At 41.3% G+C, this 22,303-nt stretch overlaps 1 protein-coding gene across 3 annotated transcripts; it reads right to left on the minus strand.

Moving 5' to 3' along the window:
• Positions 1–77: 77 nt before the first annotated feature.
• On the minus strand, positions 78–21,980 carry rapgef3 (Rap guanine nucleotide exchange factor (GEF) 3). 3 transcript variants are annotated; one of them, XM_034536263.1, is made up of 28 exons: positions 21,774–21,980; positions 19,379–19,464; positions 14,665–14,709; positions 10,563–10,669; positions 10,363–10,484; positions 9,512–9,689; positions 9,268–9,352; positions 8,535–8,595; positions 8,155–8,231; positions 7,895–8,041; positions 7,652–7,755; positions 5,819–5,907; positions 5,018–5,096; positions 4,617–4,767; positions 4,417–4,499; positions 4,277–4,307; positions 4,053–4,128; positions 3,738–3,875; positions 3,471–3,568; positions 3,150–3,275; positions 2,744–2,925; positions 2,267–2,357; positions 2,127–2,177; positions 1,907–1,994; positions 1,748–1,812; positions 1,592–1,646; positions 1,365–1,436; positions 78–1,126 (listed from the first exon to the last, which is right to left on the minus strand). In XM_034536263.1, the coding sequence occupies exons 1-28, from the start codon at positions 21,883–21,885 to the stop codon at positions 1,008–1,010; spliced, it is 2,718 nt and encodes a 905-aa protein (XP_034392154.1). In that variant the 5' UTR covers positions 21,886–21,980; the 3' UTR covers positions 78–1,007. The 3 variants fall into 3 exon arrangements, with proteins under 3 accessions (XP_034392154.1, XP_034392156.1, XP_034392155.1); XM_034536265.1 differs by lacking the exon at positions 21,774–21,980 and adding an exon at positions 20,103–20,243; XM_034536264.1 differs by lacking the exons at positions 19,379–19,464; positions 21,774–21,980 and adding an exon at positions 17,586–18,002.
• Positions 21,981–22,303: the final 323 nt, after the last annotated feature.

Raw genomic sequence — 22,303 nt, forward strand, 5'->3', positions numbered from 1 at the left:
ACTGATTTGTTGTGAATTTCTCTCACCCCATATTGGGGAGAACATTTGTCAGGGGAAAAGGATGGGGGACGGGGGTCTTTGGAGGTCAATTTTTACCTGTTAAGGTTTGTACTTTTAATAAAACATTTCCCTTTTTATAAACTCTTGTGCTTTCATTGACACACATGAGAAAATAAATGTATTTATAAAAACAACATATGATATGTATGAAATTAAATGCATGTCAGTTAGTGGCATCATGAGGTCCTGGGACAGGGATGTCGTACGTGTACAGATTGTAAAGCCCTCTTGAGGCAAATTTGTAATTTGTGATATTGGGCTATACAAAATAAACTCAATTGAATCATTGGCCCAAAAAAGAATGATCCGATACAATATATTAGTTTTAATGTGAAAATACTAGTGCACAAAAAAGTGACCTAAAGTGATACAACTTTGGCAAAGATCTGTTGTGTGTGTTCTTATGGCCCTTTTGTAGATCCACACAAGGGATCCTTCCACAGACAGCAGTGTGTTAGGGCAACAGCTTTGGTCCAAGTTCACTTCCTGTGAGCAAACATTTCAACAGGAAATACAAAGGGGCTAGAATGTTCATGTCAAGTTTGAAAAGGTCTATACAAAATGTCAAATAAATGATTTGTTTACATCAAAGACAGGCATACTTTGCTAAACTGTACATGTTGTAACGCTGCCTTTGTGGGGGGGATCCGTTTCCACTGTAACACACGCTCTGCTGTACAGCTTTATGGATGAAAACAGAGTCCCTTTGGACACAGGATTGGATTCTCTGGTTCATCATTAGAGCTTATAACTCTTTTCACTCTTGATGCCGTGCAGAAAGCTCCTCCATCAAAGTCCAAGCTACTTGAATTAAAGGGATTCACTGCACTGAACACCTGCAGACGTCCATCTTATTGAGGCACGTGTGGATGTTTACTTCATCCGGCTTTAGTCCGTTCTCCGGTTCACATTTGCGCTACAGTTTCACAGTCTTGCGGGTTGGTTCCCTAACATTCTATTGTTCTTGATAGCTGTGTTAGCTTGCGCTGGTTGTCAATCACATTCAGGTTCTGAATGTAGTGTCGGATGTTGCTGGGACTCCGCAGAGGGAGGCCGAGGTCGGAGTCTGGAGGAGAAAGAGAAATCACCTTTGACTCGGCACACATTTAAGTGTTTGTAGCAGCAAATTTTCCTTTTAATTCTTTAGCCAGTAACATTTTAAAAGGACTAATATGAGAACGAGGGAAATAGAAAAACAGTAACAAGACTGTGGAACCACACCATTAGCTGCAGGCATTATGTTTAAAAAAGCAAGAAAAAAACCAAACTAAAACCGTGTTAATGATATGGTAGATGTTGCTTACATGTAGATATGCGAGTACCAGGCCCTTCCAGAAACATCCGATCGGCCAGGCCCCTCTGTGGAGACGATGGCACTGCACAAGAAACATAGAAGTGTACCTACTTCATGCATCATTCAACCAAATCATCCATTTACTTCAACCTGCACGTGCAAGTGTTTGACCTTTTGACCTAACCCCATGCCAGTGCTATATGTCTGCCAGTTGACAAGCTCGACTGGATCACTTACCATAAGGCTGGCTTCTGCATCCTCGTACAATTTTCACTGTCTTGGCAATCATGCGCTGTCCGAGTGGAAGGATGAGGAAACATTTCAAATTGAATGCCATGCCGAGATTTGTGAGGAGAATATAATAGTGCAATGTTACAAAACATTCTGTCTTACCACTTTCTCAAAATTGACCAATTTGTCTACATAGTTTGGATTTCCGTCATTGATGAATGTCATGTCTGGGCATAGGCAGGAACAGAAAACATGTCAGAGATTAGTGAATTCATTTACGTGATATTCTAATGCTGTGTAGGTGACACTGCGATGCATCACCTTTGAGCAGCAGAGGCATGAAGGGGATGTAAGGAGGACTGAGTTTGGCCACAGCCAGCCTGTAGGCCCTGTGGTTGCGTGAGGGATCCTATAGGGAACAGAGAATAAACAGAGCACCTCTTAATTATGTTAGTGTACAGAATTAATGTACTCAACAGTACATTGAGAGTTTTTGAGCATTTATAAAATCTACTGGATGGGTGCGTATAGTGCAGCTTACCATCAACCTCTCATAAGCACAGTAAATTCTTTTTGTCTTGCTGGGTATTCTCTGGAATAGACAATACCATTTTTTTGTCATTTAGTAAATGAGGATACTTTGTTGCATCATCATTACGGTTGCATTCCGGGGTTTCTCACCTCCCAGGTCTTGTAAAGCTTGTGTACTGCACTGTTGCTCAGACCGAACATCACAGCGAAGAATGAATTGAGATTCTTCTGCTCCTTTAATCTGTGACAGAGAGGACACAAGGCTACAAATCAGTGTTTCTCAAACTCAATGATCAGGCCTATTGTAAATTGGATCGTAGTAGTTTATCATTTATAAAACAGTGGGTGCCCAGAAGAAGAAAAAGAAAGTGTGGGAAACACTGCCATCGTAAGCATGGATGCAATCCATGTTGTGACATTCCTTTCAAAAAACACAAATGTCCACCTCATGGTGGCGCTAGAAGAAAAGTCAGGGGAACTCCAAAGTCAGTAGGCCTAATCCTCTGTGGACCATGAATGTTTGAACAAAATAATATACACATTTCAGTGTGGACCAAAGTGGTCGACTGACTACCTACATTGAAATCAAAACATGGCAACGGTTTTGTGCAACTAACCCCAACTTACACTGCGGCAATCTTTATGAACTTCTTGAGCAGAACGGCTCGTTTCACCAGATCTTCACAGAGGCACAGCTCGGTCACCACCCAGTACTGCACCTCGTTGAAGCGACGCACAAACCGCTCCAGGTTAGCCGTGATGGCACCAGGGAATTTATGACAGCCAAATATGTAGTAGACAAGCTCCACCTGCAGAGATTACGGGAGCTTTTATGGGTGACTCAGTGAATATGATTTGCTTCAGAAACATGTGAAGCATGCAGGAAGTGTTGTACTGGAGTGCCAGATGATCTGATGGCAAAGTGACAACGAGTGTGACATTCATCAAAAAGAGATACTCAGTCGTTTGTTGCAATGAGGAAGTAATTATATTCGACATGAGGAAGATGTCGTAAGATATCTGCTAGAGTGACCTCGTGCATGGCAGTGAATAGTTCCCAATCATAGTTGGTGAGTTCATTGGCGATATCTTTCGAGCCCATCTGTTCGAGGATGTCAGTTGTTCCTCGCTCTGGACCTTGCTGCTCCTTCAGGGGCATCTAGGAGACAGAGAGGGAGAGGAAATGAGAGGATAACAGATGGTGGTGGCGTGCACCTTTGATGTTAAACTGCTTTGAACCAAACCCCCATGTCTAACTTAAACTGCACGTACCATAATGAACATGACAATGACTGATGCAATGACATTTCCTCTTTTATAAATAAGAATAGTATTGAGGCCATCTATTCCTCACCAGTTGGTCCACTTGGCTGCTTGTGCAGATAAACAGTCTCTCGTTGAGTCCCAGAGCCGTGTAGACTGCAGTCGCATCCAGCTTTAACTGAGCTCTTTCTGTGTGCATTCAATGAAAAAATCATTTTCAGCTGACAACGAATGATAGAAAATCACATTTATATCCAGCTCTGAGTGCTTCATTACATTTAGCAATTTAAATAAAAAGTATTTATGAACATTTAAAAAAAAAAAGAAAAAAAGATGTCATTAATATGTCTAGTCCCACCTCCCGTGGAGTTCATTTTGACCAGGATGTGATCTCCACCAGATTTGACTATAGCTGACAACACATCCTTTACAGATGTGTTCACTGCGAGCATCAGAGTGATCGGCTTGTTGTCTGGCCTGTAGATCTCATACAGCACTGCAGCGAGAGAGAGGACAATAGCCAACAAGACAAAAAGTGCTGATTTGATTATTGATGATGTGAGTAGTGATGTGTTTTCATGAACAACAACCACAGAGACAATGTGAGGTCAGTTAAGTTCATTGATGTACATCATTGACTCGACTGTTTGATTTGTTCTCGAGTCGTACTCGCCTTTATCTTGAGCTCTGATTGGTTGTAACCTCCCAACTGGCTCCTCGCAGTTTGAAAACCAATCAAATTGCTGATTCTGTGAAGAGCGTCAGAGTGATTTAGCAAGTTAGTGACATGAAGATGACAAATGGCAGCAGCATGACATTCTGTTTTATCATTAAAATGTATCTCTGATGTTAAAATCCTGCAGCCAGCTGTCATGTGCAAAAAGACAAGACACTTACCCTGCTCAGTGACTGATATCCATTCTCTAATCTGTAAAAATAAAAGATGAAAAACTGTTTTGGATCTCATGCTGCAATATTTATGACTAGGAAAATGTCTCAGAAATAGCAGATGTTAAGAGAGAATATAGACAATTTACACTTTTGTTCTCCTCCTTTCCCTAAATTGTTCTTTCAGCATGCTCAGCAGACGGAAATCTCCTGCCACCTCCTTCTTCAACCGCTGTTTGAGCACAAACATAGAAATGAATAATAAAAAAACAGAAACGTAATTATTGATTTTCCTTCTAAAATGTATATTCTTAAAATGTGATGTAATTATTGAGCATGCAATCCCAACCTCCAGAGAGTCCAAAGCAATGGGGTCTTCTTTCAGCAGAAGGCTATACAGCGCCACCCACTGGCCAATCATCTTCACTACCTTCTGCTTGGTGGTAAGAATGTAGGAAGCCTTCTCCTGATCTGAACCCTCGGAGAGCTTCGCCTGATAGGTGCAACGGCGGTTAAGGGGCATTTCATAAACACACTTTACAGACTAAAAAATCGTAAACAATTACAAGACAATGTTTTCAAACAGAAAATATTAAATATATATCCAATATTGAGATAATTCTGGTATCTAAATGCTCTGTTTGTTTAATCTGTGGACATAAAAATCATAATAAGCAGCAGTGTCAGTACACGTTACATCATCCCCAGCATCACCATCACTGCGTATTAGTATTGACCATCACAGGATATTGATGCTGTAGTGCGGTGCACAGCTGGCTGGTGGGCATGAAGACTTTGTGAGTGAGCAGAAAGTCGGTCACGCAGGGATCTGCAGAGACAAAACCCACAACAATTGAATAGGGTAAACAAATTAAACAATAGATATCATCATTCAACTTCCCAAGTTGATTCACTTCATTAAGGCAATTGTTTTATGTATATGTATCTACAAGTTTTCTAAAATGACATTTTTAAATATGCACACAAAACATATCCTAACAAATATGTGCTAATTTGAATTGGATAAAGCCAGTTTCAAAATAATTGTATAATTTTGTTGACATTCAGTCAGGAGATATTACAGAGGGGATTTTGGATATATCTTGGAAATTGGAAATAAGAACATACTGTCAGACATACACATTTCCCGGGGGGGAATAACATGTTTTATAAATCAGGACATTCAGGAGAGTGTGAGAAAAACTCATTTTGCAAGACACTACAGGAGAAAACGGTCAAACTAACTGATATATATATATCACCATGTGGGTTACCTAAATAAAGACAGTTTTCTGAAATGTCTGAATTATAATGCAAACTTTTAGTAAATCCATGAGAGATCTACAGACACAAATAGACAAAGTAGTAACATTAACACTTAAATGTGTATTTTAGATTTCTTTCTTTCCATTAATCTGAAAGAATGAAAGCAAAATAACTCAAAATCTCAAAACTGATCCAGGATCAGTTGTTTTTCCTTTCACTAACTAGCTGACCACGTAACTCAAGAAAACGGTAAAAAAAGGCAAGAAGGTGCTTGCAGATTCTCACCAATTGCGTCGTTTCCATTGGAGTCCAGCTTTACTGTTTCCAATAAGTGTTCCAGGATTTTCTCAGGTGTTCCCGACATAACGGAGTACCTGCACAACAGAAGGGAGAAAGAAACAACAGAACATTTTTTTCCAAATGTTAATAGTTCCTTTGTATTGCTCTGCATTCTACTTCTTAGTTGTGTTTGTTGGGTAATTAGTGCCCGATAATGTCGTAGAATGTTACTTTCATAACAATTGCTCTTGTATACTATGTCAGTTACTCATAACTTACATTCCTTTGGAGACGTCATTGCATCAGTCCAGAGACTACAGACAAGCACCAAGCTAGCAGCTCTGTGAGACTGAACTTAGGCACAGTGGGGCTTTGAGCTAATTGCTAGCACATCTTAGTTTAAATACTGTCTTATCGGTTTGCATATACGTTGACTGATAACCTCCCCCCCCCCAAAAAGAAGAACCAGAAAAAAAACATTTGACTAAGTCTGAGGACTTCTTGCCTCATACCATCAGGTCCAAAAACATGTCGGGCTCCTCAGATCATACATCTTGGTTGTTTGGTGGCAAACAAGAGAATGCGATATTAGTGGCATGTTAGGATCCAGGATATCTAGTTGATTAAGAGATGACAGCTGAGGACGTAGGAACAGGTGTGTCAGTGGAAGGGGCTCGGGGAAGAAAAGGCCAACCTTGAAGTGTATACTGACATGTAGGGTTCGAGAAACGCAGTGATTTTAATACATGTATATCTCTGTAGGAAAGCTGACACTGCCCTCCCCACTCAAATATACAGTTGTGGTAATTTAAAGTGGCAGTCTGCCAACATGTCTTATTGACCATACGAGTGGGCGTTGTTTAAAATGGTAGTCTGCCCAGATTAAGTGAAATACAAATGTCTTTTTCTGATGATAATATTCCATAAAATGTTGGACTGTATATACAAAATTCAAGTGGATCGTTTGTGTATTTTTGTTAAGGCTGAGCAGGTCCTGGAGGACACGCACCGCTATGGCTGCCTGGGTTGGGTGAACTTAAATAAATATCTATAAATCAAAAGGATGTGAGACTTAAACGGTTTTACATTGATGATGTGCCTCAGTTTAATCAGTCAAGTGCTGATTATGATCTTTTAGGTTTTATTTGTTTGTTAACACTGCTTGTTTTTAAAATATTTTGAGCAAACTAGAGTTGGTTTTCTGTCCCTGCGTAGGGTTTCCTATCCTACAGTGGGTGCACTGGGAATGGTTTCATGTGCTGCCTGCATTAGAGTCGTGTGTGTGTGGTCTCTTAAGGTTGGTTGCAGTGATTATTCTTTGGTGCCACCCTGTGCTCCCTCTCTCGGGCTCTCCTTGAGTAGGACCAGCAGATAGTAGGCTTAGTTGTATTTATTTAAATGACAAATGAAACTTCTTGAAACTGCACTTGAACTGGTTATTTTGACTCCTGTCTTCATTCAGAACTAGATGAAGCTGTATTCATTGTCAGGTTTTGTCGCCATATACCACGGGCTGCAAGAAGATAGCTGATGGTGGGCAGGTAGGGGAGGTCAACATCATGCTAATTCACTTTTAATGTTTGCTAAAACACTTTCAAGACTGATAACACAAGTTATTACGCATTGCAGGGTTGAAGTCCATATTTTCCCCCGGGCTTGTCAGATAACAGCCGTTTAATGAGACCGTAACTGCGTTTGACAAAAAGATCTGTCTGCTTGAAATGATGACAAATGGCAGAATTTGTGATATTGCCGTGATACAGTACCTGCCCACGCCCAGGTAGAGTGTCTTAATGATCATAAACCTGCTTGTAAAGCGAGTGTGTGAGAGTTTCTCACTTGCAGTTCCCTGCCCCTCCCTGCTCGGCCCAGTCGGTTCTCTTCTCCAACACCAGGACAGTTTTCCCATGCTCTTCAAGTCGCACTGTGTTAGCTTCCACATCCTGAAGCACGAGAATGGACCAAAGCACAGTCAAATACTGATTTAGTATATCTGTGGATCTGAATTTGAAGTGCACACAGAGAAAAAACTTTTTTGGGACGATATTGAGACATGTATAATAATGAGTTACTCAGACACACCTTGAGGATGCGTATAAAGTCCTGTTTATCAACACGGAGGAAATGGCAGTTGTCTTCTCTCAAGATGATGGTGGCAGCACGAGGGGCATCATTCAGCAGAGCTAGCTGCCCAAAATCCTCACCCTCATGTAGCGTAGTTACCAGGCCCTGCATGCACAAAGCACTTTCAACATTACATTATACTAACCCAAGCAAAGAGGCCTTTCATGGATTCCAATTCAGAAATGTCTTATTATGGCAGTAACAGTCAATGGATTTACCTTCCCATGTGTGATCACGTTCACAGAGCCTTTCCAGATGATGTACCAAGAAGTGCCCTTGTCCCCCTGACTGAACACTACATCACAAAAAGACAGTCAGTACTAACATTGGTCCTTTACACACGTCGTTTACGATGGGCTTTGTGATGTACGCATGTCTATAGGGGCATAGTGACAGGAAAAAAGACCTGATTGTCTCCACTGAAGTAAGGAATCAATTGTGACACGAGAATGTTTGAATATGATACAAATATAATATCTGAAAGGTGTGTTGTACAGAAGTGAATGTTAAGAGGCCATTTGTGCACATGTGAACACAAACTACACAGTTAAACTGTGTCTCCATGGGCATGTAGCACGGCCGTAGCCGGAGCACTCACAGACTGTTTCGGCCTTGGGATGTGATTCAAAGACCAGCACCGCTGCCAGCTCCTTACGCACCTACAAGCACAACACACAAAGAGATTAGACGAAACTGCATTGATTACTTCTAATGGTCAAAGTAGTTTACTTTGTGTCAGTAGACACTGGATGCATGGCAACGTCTGTTATCAAAAAATAAAAAAAACAAGGTGGAAACATAATGGGGCAAACTGTTGTTTTTGCATTCGCTTACAATGGCAAGAGTTTAATGGTTGATTTTGTTTATGCAAGAATTCTCACTTAAACAGATGCAAATGGGGCTCTTGTATGAATTTAAATTACCATCAAAGAAAAGCTTCTTAAGTGCAGTGTAATTGACCCTTTGCTAAGGTATGGCCCTCAAACACAGACTGGCCAATCATAGCGCCTCCAACCAGGGTCTGGCAGTTATCCGGCTCTCGTGCAGTCGTTTCAGATTTTCTTCTGTCTGGTTTTGTGGATTTCGAGGTAGTCGTGGTTAAATGTTGTGTCATAGTGATACTTGTTACGCGGAGAGGTTGGAAGGATGTATATGTTTTTTGAATAAAATATGTACAATACTAGTGCAGTTATTGACAGTGTGGTCTCCATAGTAGGCGACGGGGCTTAGCGAAGGGTCAATAAATGTGACTTTTTTCTCTGCACAAAAACTGCATATAGTGGCTCTAATCATAAGGACAAGGATATCAACAGCAGGCAATAGTGACTCACAGAGGTGGAGAGATGAGCTGCAGCCTTGACATGGAGCAGCTCCTCATAGATGACCTCCAGGTCCTCAGCACTCCTCTGACTCGGGCTAAACACAGACGTCACATGTAATCAACCACAGATGCACTTGCAGACTTTGTTGAAAGATGCGAGCTTGTATATGATCACTATGAAAGTGACTTTATGAGGTAGTATTACATGTGCAACAGATTTTTCATGCGTATTAGTTATGTAAAGGTATACTGACCATTTGCGTAGAATCATAGTGAGCAGAGCATCTGGACCCAGCTGAGACAACAGCGACAGACTCTCTTGCAGCTCGTCCTCTGAGTCCTTCTCATTTGTGATGTGGCTCAGACCAAACTCAGAGTCTAGGAAGCGGTAGAACTGGGTGTCCTTGTCATGGAAGTTCAACTCGTGTTTCACTTGGTTGAGGCAGAACACAGAGGAGGGAAAACATCAATAAGACACACATGTAACTAGACCTTTAGAAAAATGGTGATCAAATAAAAGTTAGATTGTTGAACTACACAGATTAGTGTAGAAAAGGAAATCATTAATACGTTTTGACCTTCAGGAGAATACGTTTTTTGTGTAGTAACTTTACAACACTCTTGGATGTCAAGCAAGATACATGTAAATAAGATTCATTTATTCAGAGCGATCCCCTTCATTTGATGATGAAGCATTTACATCCTGATTGGAGTGGTCTCTTCCAGGAAGACAGTGCCTCGTCCAAAGAGCAAAAGCGTTTCGTGAACAGTTGACCGAGTGAGAACTCGTTGTAAAACACATGCCCTGACAGGCTCACTGAACAGATTTCAAGCTACTCAAGCACTACTGCGGAATTCTTAAGTGCAGCCTGAGATATTATCGTCAGAATATATTTTTTGAAATACACACTTCTACAGTCCATGAAGGCATGAGCTCACCCAACACATATGATAAATTCTCCTTAATTGTAGCTGCTGGTCATTTGTTGGTAGTATTTCTGTTGTGAAGCACATCTGAGCAAAGATACATTTATATTTCTTCTTAAGATACAAATCTGCAAAATTCAGCTCTTTAGCTGAATTTTTGCAGATTTAGCTCTCTTACCATGAACGAGGATTCCTTCATCCACCAGGACTTGCCACATTCCAACTGCTTGACTTCTTGATTGCAGGCATTCATTTTGTTTCATCAGCCAATCAACAAGTTCCTTACCAGAACAACAGTGTCTGTGAGAGAAATGTAATATTTGAATCAGAACGTATTTTGCAGAGATCTTTCTCCAATATGGAAGAAAATGTGGGTACCTGTATGTTTTGAGGTGATGCTTTCTGTCTCTGATCAGACCTGGGTTCCCCTCGATCATGACACTGTACACCGATCTCGCTGCCTTCACCACACGATCTGAAAGAAACTTAACAGACATGACACAGAAAAAGCAGTTAAACTACTGCGTCTTTCTGTCATAAATATTTATCTGAGTTGTGTTCACTTTTATCATGTGATGAAACAGCATGCGAAAGAGCGGGAGGTTGGGGGGCGCGTACAAAAAGAGGGAAGATAATAACACAGGCGTTCTTGTTGACTGAAACAGGTGGAGAGGTTTGCAAAAAAAAAAAGTGTCTGCATTTCCCCTCAGTGTGAAGATCTTGTGATGGGACCCACGTCATCAATGTGGAGATTTATGTGAGCGTTGGAGTGTAATGTGGTGCGTTTGTGGGTTGCAGGGAGGCGAGAATGTGTTAAAAAAGTTAAACTCTCCCACTCGCTGCCTCTACAACTCACTCTCTGGGCGGCACACAACGGCAACAACTTTCACTTTCTGACCACCCTCAGTATATTTCCTTTGAACTTTTCTCAATTTTTTTCACTCCCCTTACTCTCACGCCCTGACGCACATACACACAACTCACTTGGGTCTGACCCCCCCCCCCAAAAAAAAACTGCAGACATCGGTGCAAAACCTGTCAGCCACCGATGCAGAAGCAAGGCTTATGTAACAAGAATAGGCTTTGTTTTTGCCTGTAATGCGGCTGTCCCTTTTCAGGCCTTTTAATGCTTTGCACTATACGCTCTGCTTCTATTTCACAAACAAATTGGATCAAATAAACCCCTGTACAATATTTACTGTCTTTACGATTGACTGGAGTATACGTCTTTATTGTGCACCTCCCTGTTAAGACTCCTTCTCTCACATACCCTGCAGAAAGTCTTGTGACTCCACGAGTGACTGAGATGGTTGCACGTTTGTGCTTTGTATTTCCTTCAAGGAGCTGCTATTTGTCCAAGGTGGTGGTCTAGAGATGCACACAGAACCCAACAATGACCATTTCATATATCGGCGTAGTCTCTTTTAAGTGTAGTAGCAATGTAAGAGCAAATAATTATCACCTTCCCCCTTTGCCTTTTCTAGTGTTCTGCAAGTGTTCTAAAAATGACTGCTGAACTTTGACCGATGTACTGACCCCTTGCATTGATGACGCCAACACAATCTCTGCTCTCTGGGGGCTATGACACATGCTCGTTAGATCTAAGTGCTACATCATGACTGCTTATTATAATGTACAACTATAACGGACTACTGTGGGTAACACTGTACAGCACAAACTGCAACCTATCACCCCCACATTGGGCTGTTCCCAGACCTGACATCAACTGAGTAGCCTCACTGTGCCCCAAAGCGTCTGCTGCGCCCCTCTGGAGTTGTGTTGTCTGGAGGTCACCACTTTTCCCAGGGGCCCATTTTCCCCCGGGACTCACATTCTCAGGCATGTCAGCTCCAAAAGTCATTTTCTTGATGAGGCCATTTTCCATTCCCTAACCCAGTCCCTATAAAAACAAGTATCAAAAGCCATATTTCACTGAGGGAAGCCTCGCCCCCGCTGCTAAACCTGACCATCATGTAAACATGCAGACACATTTTCTATTACTGCGATCCAGTCCAGTTCTGGCTGTCTGTGAACCGTGTGTTGTTTATTGTCTGAATGTAGGCCACCTAATCATGTTATCTAGGAACTATAACCCGTAGGTAATTGTTCCAAGTGAGTCGAATTACAGAGCAAACACCTTTCCCAGGTACAATACACACCGTGTATGTGTGTGTAGCAGTGTGCAGTGGCCAATGCTGATGTATGGGCCATCTGAAAGGTTTGGACAGGCAGTTATTACCCATTTTATGACTTGGGTCCATTGTGCTGTTGAAGTCATTTTACAGTCAGGAACCTGTATTCAAAGTCCAAGTGACACGAAGTAAGAGTGACTTTAGCTTCTGGCCAGCAAGTAGTTGCCATTGAAACTGAATATTTGAGTTAGAATTGAAATCAAATCCTCTGCATTTGAATCTAAAAAGTTACAGATTGATTAATAGTTGGATCTCATGATATTATTGGTTGAAATTGGTTGGTACAAGATTACATATGTAATATGTCATATTTTGTTACATAGGTAAAAAAGATATGAAATAAAAATATGCGGACATTGATTTTCTTGATATTTGTTTTGCATTAAAACATAGGTGCACAATATGAGCGGAGATGTGCCCTAAAATGGTTCAACATTTTCATTTCATCTCAACTTTAGGAATGCTAATCAACATCATATTGGTTTACACTTAGTCTTAAACTGTGTACACTTAAACTGATCCTAAATAACTACATGTGCTAGCGACAGAGCAGCTGCTCTCCAGCCTGTACATGTTTACTCAAACACTCTTCAGCAGAGCATGTGCTCACTGTCACACAGGAGTGAACGCAGTCCTTTGGATGCAAGAAAGTAGTAGTATCAGAGCACAATCACATGATTTATTCTGTGTATTCTTTTCTTTGACTTCATTCTGGTCCTGGCGGAAAGTCTGAGTCATAATCTTTTGAAGTCTGTAGTACGTGGTTTGGTTTCATGCATGCATCTTGTGGGGTGGAATGAGGATGAGTACAGTTTATCCATTGTGTCGGTCCTCTGTAGGCGAGACATTTCTGTTTCTTACTCTCAGTGCACCTTGGTGGGCTGTGTTGTGTGAGAAGCAACTGCAGATGAATACTGTGTGAGATGGTGCTTTATGCAGCTTTGTGGACTATAGATACCTGACTTTTCCTATCTCTCTGTGTGAGAAAAATACAAGACCACACGTCAGGAGGCAACATTTCTATCCTGCAATACATGACAGATATGGGTCCTTTCTGGCCTTTGATTAGGTCATTTAGCATCGGCTCTTTCAAGTTGTCGCTTTAGCTTATGCGAACTTACACCTCTGACCTACACCAGATGAGTATGGGAAAGTTGCCTGAAGTCAAACACATTATATAACTGTACGCAACCTATGTATCCAAGATACAACATCCTGCAGTACAGTACCACCTCAGTCAAAGGCAAGTGAAACAAAAGTTACACTGGAACATATCAAGCTTTTGTTACACATGTGAAAAATGTATCTACTATTAAGCCACTTGGTGGATTCTACCTCAGTGTGTTCAAACACAGGTTATTAAAAACAATCCGTCTTGTATGGTGTTATCAGAATGTATGATTCTCATTAGTGACTTAAAATCTGGAGCCAACACTTGCTAAGCAACCGAACAAAGCGACAAGAGGTTAGCAACACCTGCCTCCTGCAGACACGATTCTCTCTATCTTCTCTCTCTAGCACAAAACAAAATGTACCGGGTTTGATTCTTTTGGGGTTGAAAGATGCTCTATCTTTCTCTCTTTGCTTCATCTGTCTGGTGGAACGCAAACAGGATTCACCTCCATTTCAAACCCTGTATGAGTGTTTTAAAAGGGTCTCCTTGACCTGAGATAAGGCAGTGTGAGGGCCCTGGGCTAGGTGAGGCCCTGGAGAGCCCTTTAGACCCCTTGTGACTGCATGTCCCGCTAGGAATGTGTTTTTTAAGACTCGCTTGAGTAGTAATGGAGGATATTATAACAGCAAAAGAACCGGTTCAGCAGTTTGAGAGGATGCAAGCACTGCAACTCTGGATTACAGCCGAGGGCAGCAGAGCCCCGAGGAGAGAGAGACATCCAGGCCGGTGAACTCGCATTCAAGGGCTATGCCAACCATTGTCAAATATGGTGCTCGGCTAATTTGCAGAGTGGCAGATAGAGAGCCTGATGTGTACTTACAAACCTGATTATGAAATTGTTATAGATTGAATAAAAACTTACAATGGATATCACATGACAATAAAATTCGAGATAATAATTAACCCTGATGACCAAAGCTCATGAACAATGCACTTTGCAATAGTCATATTTATTAAACACGTCAGTTTTCAGTTATTTTGCAGGAGGCGATATATACTTGTTGAAGTGTTGAAATTGAAATAACACTATCTTCAGCAGGAGTTTAAAAACACCAGTGAGAACATTGGAATACTTCTGCTGTGTACCAAAGCTCTCCATCTCCGGCATACACACCTGCTTCATAGTGTCCTTTGAATTCAGGGCCTCTGGCAGCGGAGTCTAAGAGAAACAGGAAGAGAGACGTTATCACCTCTTAGCTGTTACTTTATATCCAAAGCCTCTGAAATAAAGCAGATAACTTGCTCTGGAACGGCATTTCACAGGAACTAGCTGGACTGCTCGTTGATGATAATCTCCCTGCTGTTCCACCAAATAAACAGATTAACCAAGCTGGACTGGCCAGATAGAAAGAATAATTATTTTCTTTTGATTGGGATGAAGGTCAACACAAATACATTATTACAAACCTGCGCTGTGTTACCATCGTCTCCAAAGAGGTGTGGGTGGGTGTCAAGCGTGTGTGATAAAGTGGGAGGTAAGAGTACATAGACATCAGCAAAGGAAAGTACAAAGCCGGCTTCCACGCGTTTTGTTAAGTGAAAAGGTTGCTTTTAACTATGCACTATCCTTTTCTTTTGAATTTCCCAACCATTAGAGTAAATGCTCTGCAGCGGTTGCAACATATAAACAAATGTAATCATTTATTTTTTCTGGAGACTTTACTCTCTGCACAAGAACCAGGTCTGCGCGAATTTTCTGCCTATATGGATATAAATATATAGTGCGGGCAGTGCGGTTGCACGAGGGCCCAAGAGGTGGGTGGTCCTTAGAGGGAACAAGCCCCTACGCAGCTTGGAGATACACCTGCGTACTGCCATTTGCTATATATACCCTCAGAAAGGCAAACCCATCTCAGTTGCAACACATTATAAGCATATCCTATATAAACTATAAAAGCGATGTGTGGATAGCCCAGATAGCCCCTTGCCCGCCAAGTCAAATGCCCCCATTGAAAAACGGATTTTATAGGCACTACATTTCCCTTTATCTCATGGGTTGCTCATGTTGCTCATTTTTACTTGATGCATGTGCTGTGAAAGATGCCAAGTAATCGCTTGATATCTGTCATCTCTCCAGTTGCTGACTGTTCGCTTTTCAACCTCACATCACATAACTGATATGCATCTTCAGACATACTTTGTGACATATTGACAGACATTGTCTGGTGCGCTGTGCTGCCAGCTACGTCACGTGATTATAGCCTGAATGACACGCGATCAATCGTTTTAACGGACTCTGATTGGCTGTTATTGTATCGGGGAAGAGCTTGAAAGAAACAGGAGACATGTTTCAATCATTGTGATCTTGGTTCTAATTAAAGAATATTTGCAATATATTGCATATTTGTAACAGTTATGACCCAATGAAAATGACACGTGTGCCCCCTGACTAGAAAAGAAAAGTGTGAACAGTGTTCTTCCAGGTCTGTAGAAAGGCAGACACCATTAGCCTTTATGACTGTGAGGTATTTTGTTCTTCTTTTCCTCCATGTCTCAGCTCTGGTATGTGAACAAAAAGGACAAGAAGACGATGCCCTGGCATCTCCTAATGATGGCAGCAAATAGAGCTCAGTTATGCCCTTGACGGCATTCGCCAACTCAGAGAAAGAATTGGCAAATACCTCAATGCCAGTTAAATTGTGCTCATTATTGATATCATGCCTAAATGAAACTGGACACCAATTTGGGAAACATATTACTCTCTGCAACTTTGGTTATTATCAGGCCTAAGATGTAATATGCAACTAGAACATAATATTGTTATTGAGGTAGATAACCCTGCTTTTGTGCCTGTACAATACAAACAATGTTCACAGAGAACAGATCATGTGTATAATATCAAGTCAGTGCATTTAATTATGTTATAATTATGGTGTTTGTCACTTAAACGTTACCCTTTAGTATACATCTTGTTATTGGCCTGGCGAGGACTTCTCTGTGGAAGTACTTATGTGTAATTTATCACGTTAAAGATAACTTGAGTAAACACAAACTCACTCACAGGTTGAACCACGTATGTAACATATGAGGGTATGTGCAGCTTTTTAAATTGAGTGATTATTAAAAACAGGTTGTCAGGTGTCAAACTGGTCCGCCAGATCCAAAACATATGTCAGTTATTTATGATATCATTGTAAAATCTAATTGTAATTTAACCTCTTGATTTGCTTTATGAAAAATGTCACATTGATATTTGGCTGGTCAGCAGGAAGTTCAGAAGTCAGTCTGTTGAGATTTACAATTGTCTTTGACGTAATTTGGTTAAATGTCAAGTAAATTTAGAGCCTCGCCACTGTTCTGTGTCTTCCTGTGACCTGGAGACAAAACCTCCCCTTTGTGCATTCTTCCACATACTCTGTAAACTTAGCGGGGATGTTGTGGTAAAGGTGAACAATAAACAATACTCTATTTATAACCTATAAGCTTGATTTAAAAAAGAAAAATGGCACTGTTGCCTTTTTGCATTCACACACAAAATCTGCAAAAGCAATAGAGAGATCTGCTTCATATTTCAAGCATTCTTAAAATATCGTGCCAGCTGCTGTGTTGAGAGCAAGTCAGGTTAACTAAACCTCATTTTTACAAACACCTTTCCCCTGTTCTCTGACAAACTATCCTTTTCTCCACCTCTCATGCAACTCTATTTTTGAGTTTCAGCACAAAGTGCATTGGATGCAATGTCCTTCTATATGCCGGAGGGTTGTCACTTAAACACACTTTATAAATCAATTCAGCAGCCAAGTGTCAGACATTCTATAAATGCCAATTTCTACCACACATTATGACTAGCTTTTAAGAATCAGAAGACATTTTCTTTACAGAGAGAAAGTGGCATATCGCAAGTGCTTTGTTTTGTGATGAAGTCTAATATTTGCAAAGTTTCCTTCTCTATCAACATGATGAAGATGATCAAAAAATATTGGTGGAGTATCATCACCACTCTCATCTCCCGGACATATTGCTGTGCCACCTTTCAGTAAACTATGATGTAAACTCCGCAGTTACTTCTCTGAAGTAAACATGAAAGCAGCATACCCAGCTGATGCCTCGTATGCTCGGTGTTTCCACTGAGGAGCGGTCCGGGAACATTTGGTAAATGTGACTCCGAAACAGATGCATTTTGTCTCAAATCCAAACAACCGAGGAGCAACGTCCCCTGCCAGAAGATCTGCTCGCGGAATTGGCACCTCCGGACATTATTCACAGCAAAGTAGAGCGAGCCGTCATCGCGCTCATCACTGTGCACCGGCAACGCAACGCAGCGACCGCGTCGGCTCAGGACTCCGCATGTTGTGCCACAAAATCCAGGCAAGGGGTTTCTGCACGTCGTCCCTGCATCCAAACCCGGAGCGGCTGTACCTCCACAGACGTGTGTGTGTGTGTGTGTGTGTGTGTGTGTGTGTGTGTGTGTGTGTGTGTGCCTCGGAGGGGGGACGGAGTGTGAGGTCTCCCTCGGCCATCCCACGCAGCACAGGCGCACTGCTGAGTTGCGTGTGTGCGCGCGTTGGTCAACAGAGAGACGGCCTCCTCTGGCATTTCTTAATTAATGGCGTTTGATTTATTGAACTTGACATCGATGCACTCCGTGTGTATGTGGGCTGCTGCGCGCTGTACAAATTGTCCAGTCTTTAAAAAAAAAAATTAAAAAAACATGCCAGGAAAAAGTAAGTTCTATTTCACCGGGCTCACAATACAGTAAACAGATTTAGTGTCAACAGGTGAATGCACCTGTACCTGTAAGGCAAGTTTATTTATGGAACATATTTCACTGCAATTAGGCGATTCAACGTGCTTCATATAAAACATAAAGGCAACGAGAGAAAGACACACATTATAAAAGCACACTTAAGCACTATTTAAAAAAAGTCATTAAAAAGCTGAATTATAATGAGACAGGTATAAAGTACATTAATAAATAATTATTTAATAGAAGCCAGCAGCAAACAGAAAAGTCTTCTGCTTTGATTTAACAGAAGTGAGAGTTTCAGTTTGATGGTGCATAACAACTCTGCTCTCTATGTTTTGACTCTGGGGACAGTGAGCAGGCCTGCCCCAGGTGACCGGAGAGGTCTGGATGGTTCATAACAGAAGATCAGAAATAAACCATCCACTGCTTTAAATCAATTATCTGACTGAAGCCAGAGACCTCAGAACTGGGGTAACGTTAAGGTGGTGAACAAAATCCCTAAAAAGACACAGAGGGACAACATATAATAAAAAAAAGAAGCTAATTCTCCACCTTTTCCTTAAAATGCCTCTATTTTACACAGCACTACGTATAGAAGTGCATTCCTATGATGTAACTCTCAATGAAACCACCCGCTCAGCAGCTCACCTGCACTGCACCTTTACAAGGTTATTAAATGAGTCATAATGTTCCATACAAGCACTATGTGGTCTAGTTTGTTTAGTGCCAAAGTTCAGAGCAGCGCACTTGAGCTGCAGAACTCTGCACACACATTTATCTGGCTATCCAGCTGGCTGGCTCAAGCGGGTCTGGAGGCACATGGACTTGCAGATAAACAGTTTCAAGGGCAGAACACCGTTTAGTTTGTGGAACAGCACTTGATGTCTCTCTCATTAGTAGTGTTGTTCAGTTCCAGTCGTCCCTTTGGTGAAAGGTGTCAGTCCTTTTGCAGAGGTGTTAAACTTTTACACCCCCACTACAGTTTTATGGATTCATAAAGTTGTATTCAGCTGTGAATACATCTTGCCATGTTGCGATATCCTCATCTTTCTCTGTCTTTCTAGCTCAGACTTGACATATGTGGTTCCATTATATTGCATTGACTTTATTTGTATATGAAGTATGTACACAGATGACTTACTTCCTCATTCACTGGTGTACATCGTCTTAGTGGGGAACAGATGGGGTTGACCAAGTTCTCCATAGAGGATACAGCTTGAACAGTATCTGTGGGAAAGACAGGGGTGATAATTAATTTATTTTAGAAACAAGGAAGAAACATGGGAATGCAGACGTCATGCCTGCTTGTCAATAATTGGTCGAAGCAAAAGAAACGTCTATACATTTGCAGACCGTCAAACAAGGACAAGGGGACCCTCTATTTCTTAATTACCCGTGCACCTCCAGTTATAACTGCGTCCTGCAGCCTGGCAATATTATGTAAGACTTGTTTAAATCCCTGCTATTGTTCCAGTGCAGAGCCGCCCTTCCTGTTCTGACCTCAATGAGTCAGTTTGCCATGGCTTTCCACAAGACGCACACAGGCAAGAACACTAATTCTGTGCGGCTTCCTGTGCTTTGGTTTTGGTTGTTCCTTCAGCTGGAAAGGAGGGCAATTTATTGGAATTCTCCAAAAGTGCAGCAACTGTTGCTCCTGTATGTCACTTCTGTTGAGGCATTGGTGTTCCTTTCTCTCAGCTCTACTTCATTCACATTTGCATTGAGTGAATGCCTGAAGCCGACAGAAATCAACTCACTTTGAATCACAAACTCCCTTCATATCAATTTTCATAACAGAAGCTACATTGATCGCTACTGCGAGGCATATTCACCACAATCCCTCAGAAACAAAAGTTAGTTCTTACCAAGTTTAGACCCCTGTGACCTCCTTGATGGATCATGGGGATGCTCTAGTCACTGCTGTCTCAAAGGTCAGTATTAAAAATAATAGAGCCATTAAACCAAATGGAAAATACTGTCTTAAGAGCGGCTGACATGTTTCCTGTGTTCCGGCTCGACTTGTATGGCTCTCTGTCTCCACCAATTGCCTCACAGGGACTCAGCGATGCCGAATCAAAACAGTTCACAATGAAGGAATCCAGTTTTTCTTCTTATGATCTCCTGAGGGAATGTTAACATGATATTCTTACTGATAAGGATGAGCACATTGCTGTTTGATAGTATCTGACAAAGTGACTGTGTTGTGTGCACAGAGAGACATCAATGAGAAAATTGTGAAGCAGAATTTAGAGCCAAATATTAAACGCTTCGGCCTCAAGAGAGTAAACTGTCCTCTTTTCATAATGGGCTAATCAACGCTGAATGGGAATACTCTCTGGATTGATTCATGAAAAGTAAAGCCAGAAAATGTAAACATGTCAATTGCTTTGTTGCCCTTGGATTGGGATGAAAGCTCATTGATGCTGCTACATTGTTGGAGGAGCTTGGTTTTTTGGTTTCAGAGCATATTGTTCATCCAAAAGCTCCATCTCACAGGAGAGATTAAACGTAAACTACTAACACCTTAAACTCTTCCTTCACTCTGATCCCAAGTCACTTTGCATTGCACAAAGCTTCACCTCGCATGCACTTTAAAAACAAATGCTGCCCCCTATTGAGGACACAGATACTCTGCAATCTACATTACTCCACTGGGTCGAGTGGAAAGTCATGTAAACCTCAGGCACATTTACACACACAAAAGCTACACACATGTATGTTTTAATAATGGATGTTTGTGCACTTATATTTTATTACACAAGTAAACAAATAATGTATTTTGTGTGTGTTGTCTGTGGTTATCTCGCTGTCTCTATTTGTATTTATGTTTCTATTTAGATCCTCCGGGAATGGGAGTGGGATTTCCTGCAACACATCTACGCCCAAGGAATGTGCACTTTGCCAACTGTCTTTGTTGTGCCTGTCTGATGGTGAACACACAAACACACACACACACACACACACACACACACACTCACACACACACACACACACACACACACACACACAGACACACACACCACACACACACACCTTTTCCTTTCCTCTCCCTTGGTCCAGTTGTTAGCAGGGACCGGGAATACAATATTTTATTCGTTTGACCCCCAAGGTCAAATAAGGACTGAGGCAGAAAGTGAAGCAGACATGAGAGAAAGGATTAAAACAGATGGTGACAATAATTTGTAATCCCCCCCCACACACACACTATTTGTCAGCATTGTTTTAAAACATCTACCTCATGCTGCACAGTCACATGTTGATGCTGCCCAAATTAATTGAGTCCTAGACGCTAAGCAGCAAATAACGTCAACATATTTTTCAAAGAATAACTTAGTTGCTTTGTCTGGAAATTTGAAGCAATTAGTAGTGAAGTGATCTGTATATATCAGAATCTGCTTATAAAATCCTGTCAGACATATAGTAATACTTTGTCTTTACTATGTAAAGTCCGTTTTACATCTAATGGATTAAGATGTCATAAACCAACCAATATGACTGGTCCGTTACATCATTTAGATAAGTGATCAGATGCTCACCTCTGGCACGCTCTTGTGAGGTTCTTCCGTCTGTCAGCTTCCACACTTTTGGGTTTTCTGCTTTCTCTTTCCACCCTTTGCTCTTTTCAAATGTCCAAGGATGATTTTTCATTGCTGTTTATGTGAATTGCAGGGAGTGTTGCTAAGCTTCCTGTACTTTCTGATTGGCCGTGAAGTGGGTGCCCCAGGGCTTGGTCTGAGTACAGCAACGTCTGTGTGTGTGTGTGAATGTGAAGAAATGATCAGAATATAAGCAACTGCACAGTATTCGGTTTAATTCACATTCATTTTTGCAGCTTTATTTGAATGCTGTCGAAAATATAGCAGATTTGAGATGTATTTACTTTTTTTGCTTTTCATATTGTGCATCTTGTTTAATATTTAACAGTGGTGGAACAGCACATGTACTGTACAGTTTGACTATTTTAATTTGATGCTACGACTACTTCTACTACACTACGACTCACATGCCAATATTGTACTACATTTATCTGACAGCTTTTGTCATTAGTTATTATGCAGACCAAGAT

The sequence above is a fragment of the Cyclopterus lumpus genome, chromosome 7 (assembly GCF_009769545.1).
Source record: "Cyclopterus lumpus isolate fCycLum1 chromosome 7, fCycLum1.pri, whole genome shotgun sequence".
In the NCBI taxonomy this organism is placed as follows: domain Eukaryota; kingdom Metazoa; phylum Chordata; class Actinopteri; order Perciformes; family Cyclopteridae; genus Cyclopterus; species Cyclopterus lumpus.

What these genes read in the sequence shown, in the direction of transcription:
- rapgef3 (XM_034536263.1), bottom strand. Translation starts at nt 21,885, where the DNA reads ATGAAAAATCATCCTTGGACATTTGAAAAGAGCAAAGGGTGGAAAGAG. An exon ending in CAATGGAAACGACGCAATTG is followed by an intron (nt 5,097 to 5,818) that starts GTGAGAATCTGC and finishes TTGTCTCTGCAG; the next exon opens with ATCCCTGCGTGACCGACTTT. An exon ending in TTGCTTTGGACTCTCTGGAG is followed by an intron (nt 4,500 to 4,616) that starts GTTGGGATTGCA and finishes GTGCTCAAACAG; the next exon opens with CGGTTGAAGAAGGAGGTGGC.